Genomic DNA, 3,651 nt, shown 5'->3' with positions numbered 1-3,651 from the left:
CGGTGAAGTTTTGAGCCGGGGTGAAGGTCTCTGGCCAGGCTCAGAATCCCCTAGAGGCTGTTCTGGGCTGGTGGGGGTGAGCAGGATCCCCACATGCACCGCTCACTGGTTTCATTATGCTATTTAGTACGTTCATCAAGGCCCAGTTCCTGGAGGCCCAAGAGTCCCCGAGATTCTCAGCTTTCCTTTTTTTAATAACGGTTTTAATACCATTTAATAACAAATCACTCAAAACATTATTTTAATCAATCTCATGATTTTTTAACCTGGGGGCTTGGCAATCCTGGGATCCATATGTACATGTGGCCCCTTCCCCTTTAAGAGGTAGATTTTCTTACTGCCAGACACCTACTTTCCTTTGTCCCCCTTGGTGGGCGGAACAGTGCCCCCCTTTGGCTACACATAGGAACTCCCTTCCAGTTGATAGAGGGTTCCTAGGGCTGTTCTAGACAGATGAGGCTTCTCTTAAAGGAGCCACTACCGTCCCCGGGTGCATCAGAGAGCTGCCTGAGCGCAACCTGCAACACTAATACATTCATGTGATTAAAAGCTACTGCTCCCCCAGCCTTGCCACGCCCCGTACCCCTCACCCAGGAGGTGTAAGCCTCACCCCAGGGAGAGTCCTTGGCCCAGTTCCCAGGCTCTCAGGCTGAGCTAGTCCCAAGAGACATTGTGGTGGATCCGTAGCTCCCTTGTTCTTCTGCTAGACAGCTGGGGGGCTGTACCTCCTGGTACCCCCTGTTCTTGTACCTCCGGGTGCCATAGATAGCCCCCGCGATAGCCGCTGCCAGGACAAGCGTCACGGCCACTGAGATGCCAGCCACAGCGCCCCCCGTGGGCCCCGCGCTGGACTGAGCCTGGAAGAGCTGGGCCATCTCCCTCTCATCGGTGACATTGGCTGACCGCCAGTGTCCACTGCCCTGCAGCTTCACCCAGGCCTGGCTGCCCTCCCCCAGTACCAGGATGGTCTCAGACATGCTGGCATTGGGGGACGGCTGGCGAAGGAAGGGCGGGAGCTTGATGGGAGCCAGCTGCTGGGCAAAGAGGCTCCCAGCCTGAAGGCAATAGAGGATCTGGCAGCCATCACTCAGATAGGCTTTGTGCTGGCTGTACCCCTGGGGGCACTTCATGGGGTAGGCGGTGTCAGAGTCCTGGTAGAAGAAATCCTGGAGGAGCCCAGGGCTCTGTCCCTTCAGGGGCCCGGCCAAGGGGTTGCCAGCCTGGCAGCTGAAGAAGCCACCGAAGGGCAGGCCAAAGCGGGTGCCCATCTCGTAGTCGTCGCTCACGCACACCTTCAGCCCATCGAAGAGCGAGAGTGGGTAGAAGTAGGGCGGGCAGGTGTGGGCCCCGGTGAGCGGGTTCTCCTCGCCGGCGCTGTACAGCCCCCCAAAGAGGAAGCCTGAGCCCTGAGGCACAGGGCCAGTGGCGGCACACCAGTGGGCTGTGAAGCGCACGGTGGTGGAGTAGTAGCGGACGCCGCACTCCTTATGGCAGCAGGAGAAGAAGAGCCAGCAGGAGTGGCACTGCTCGTGGCACTCGGCTTGGGGCTTGCTGGCCGTGCGCTCCTCGCTGTGCAGCGGGATGGGTGTGAAGCCAGCTGGGCAGGAGAAGCCCCCCGTCAGCGGGTTCTGGGTGCGGTACGGCTGGCACATCTCCTCCCCATCCAGGCCTGACACCCCGCGACATTTCTGGAAGACACCCCCAAAGGTGAAGTTGGTGCTGGCCCCAAGGCATGAGCCGTCATCCACGTTGGCCTGGAAGTTGAAGTTGCTGGCGTCGGCTTTGACGCAACCCGGGTGAGTGTTGATGGCGTAATAAAGACGAATGGCTTTGTCCACCACAGCTGCCACCCTCTTGGCTGTGGGTGCTGGAAGCTCTGGCAGGGCCTCCGGGCTGATGAAGAAGGGCAGGGGCAGGCCGGCCTTGCCGATGGCCACCAGGTGGTTGGGGATACCTTCCTGCCACTTCTGGAGCGTGATGCCTGGGTAGAAGGGCACGCTGCCCCGGCTCTCAATGCGTGAGTCCACCGTGTTCTCCAGATAGCTCTTGGTCAGCTCGTCTTGGACCTGCGCGGCGGCGCCAATCCCCACGTTGACCTTGCCAAAGAAGGTGGCAGAGGCTGAGGCGGTGATGCTCGCCTTCTCGGCCACCTTGTCCTGCAGGAAGGTCAGTTTGACCTGGTCCTCCTGGATCAGGCTGGCTCCGGCCTCCAGCCTGGTCAGGACGTGGGTGCCATAGTTCAGGACTAGCAGCTCAGCGAGGTATGCGGCAGTCTGGCTCTGGTTGTTCTCCAGCTGGTTGCCGATGGCCAGGAGCTCGTGCCGGAAGCTGGGGTGGAGGGTGAAGGCGGGCTGGGCCTTCACCGAGTAGATGTGGTGCCGCACTTGCACCCGGGTGGTGACCGTCTGGTCGTAGACATTGTGGGTCTTGGTCTCCTGGCACCCAGAAGAGAACTTTCCATTGAGGACGCCCAGGAAGGAGACCTCGGCATTGATGGAGAGGGCAAAGGCGTCAGTGTAGGAAAGCCAGTTCTCGATCAGTTCGGCATTCACCTCCACTCTGCTCTCCCGGAGCGGCACCACCTCCACCTCATCCGGCAGCAGGTACTCGCCGTCCTCCGTGGTGCGGCACTGCGAGTAGTTGAGGCTCATCACTCGCCCCACCTCCACATTGCGCAGGTTGTCCCAGCCCCCGCCTGGCAGCACCTCCAGCACGCTGACGTTCAGGGCCCTCTTGCAAGCTTGGAAGCCGGGCTCCAAGGCGCCCGTCCCAGCTGCCATCAGCAGAGCCCAGAGCCAAGGCACCATGGCTGTGCCGTCCTGGAGCCAAGCTTCCTTCAATGGGATGCAGCCCCTGCTCTTCTTTGTAACCTCTCCCGGCTCCTCTCCCTCCCAGACGCTGGCTTGACTCTTTCCCCAGTAAGGTTCCTTTTCCAGGAAGTCTCTGATTTTTAAATGTGCACAAAAAAAAAAAAAAAAAAAAAAAAGGAACTCTTAGATTGTCCAATGGCCTTCGTGGAGGCAAGGCCTCTGTGCGAGCCCTGAGCTAAGTAACCGGAGTCATCATCTGACTTACCCTCCCAACAAAAGAGGAAGAGAAACTTACCCTTGAAAAGTTCCCCAGCAAAACACAACCACCTCTGCACCCCCAACACACACACCCACACACTCCCCTGCCTGTCTGCACTCATCAACCCTGCCACAAATGCTTTCAGAAAGTTCCCCGCAGCACCATCCCCTGGAAAGCAGATGAAAATAGGCTGGTGTCAACACTTGGAATTTCCAGCCCCCATCACAGGCCAGTTGAAACCTGCCTGTGGCTGGGACACAGAGAAAAGGGGATTCCCGGCCTGCTACAAACTCAGCCTGCCTTGGCTCTTCCTACCGAGGAATTTCCCTAGGCTGAAGAGGTCCCGTGCCAGAGCAAAACTGAGTTGCAGTGTGGAGCAGCCAGGCCTGGAGTAGGAAGACCTAGAGCTGTGGGTCTGGGAAGCAGAGGGTGGGGAGGCATCTGGCAGCCCTTTGCTGATGTCAGCTGGTGGGGAGGATGGAGTGTGCGGGGGGAGGAAAGCTTCTGTAGGGCTGCAGGAGGTGGGAGGGAGATGGGAAAGTGGTGTGACATTGCAGCCTGAGGGCTCAGTTCTCCACTGCC

At 59.0% G+C, this 3,651-nt stretch overlaps 1 protein-coding gene across 1 annotated transcript; it reads right to left on the bottom strand.

Annotated features, from left to right (window-relative positions):
- Positions 1 to 212: 212 nt before the first annotated feature.
- LOC127052346 (macrophage-expressed gene 1 protein-like) lies at positions 213 to 2,929 on the bottom strand. The gene has a single exon (XM_050955938.1). The coding sequence runs from the start codon at positions 2,805 to 2,807 to the stop codon at positions 645 to 647; it is 2,163 nt and encodes a 720-aa protein (XP_050811895.1). The 5' UTR covers positions 2,808 to 2,929; the 3' UTR covers positions 213 to 644.
- Positions 2,930 to 3,651: the final 722 nt, after the last annotated feature.

Source organism: Gopherus flavomarginatus, chromosome 5, assembly GCF_025201925.1.
Source record: "Gopherus flavomarginatus isolate rGopFla2 chromosome 5, rGopFla2.mat.asm, whole genome shotgun sequence".
Lineage (NCBI taxonomy): Eukaryota > Metazoa > Chordata > Testudines > Testudinidae > Gopherus > Gopherus flavomarginatus.
Note: the sequence above shows the minus strand (reverse complement) of the source record. Positions and strands in the feature narration are given on the sequence as shown.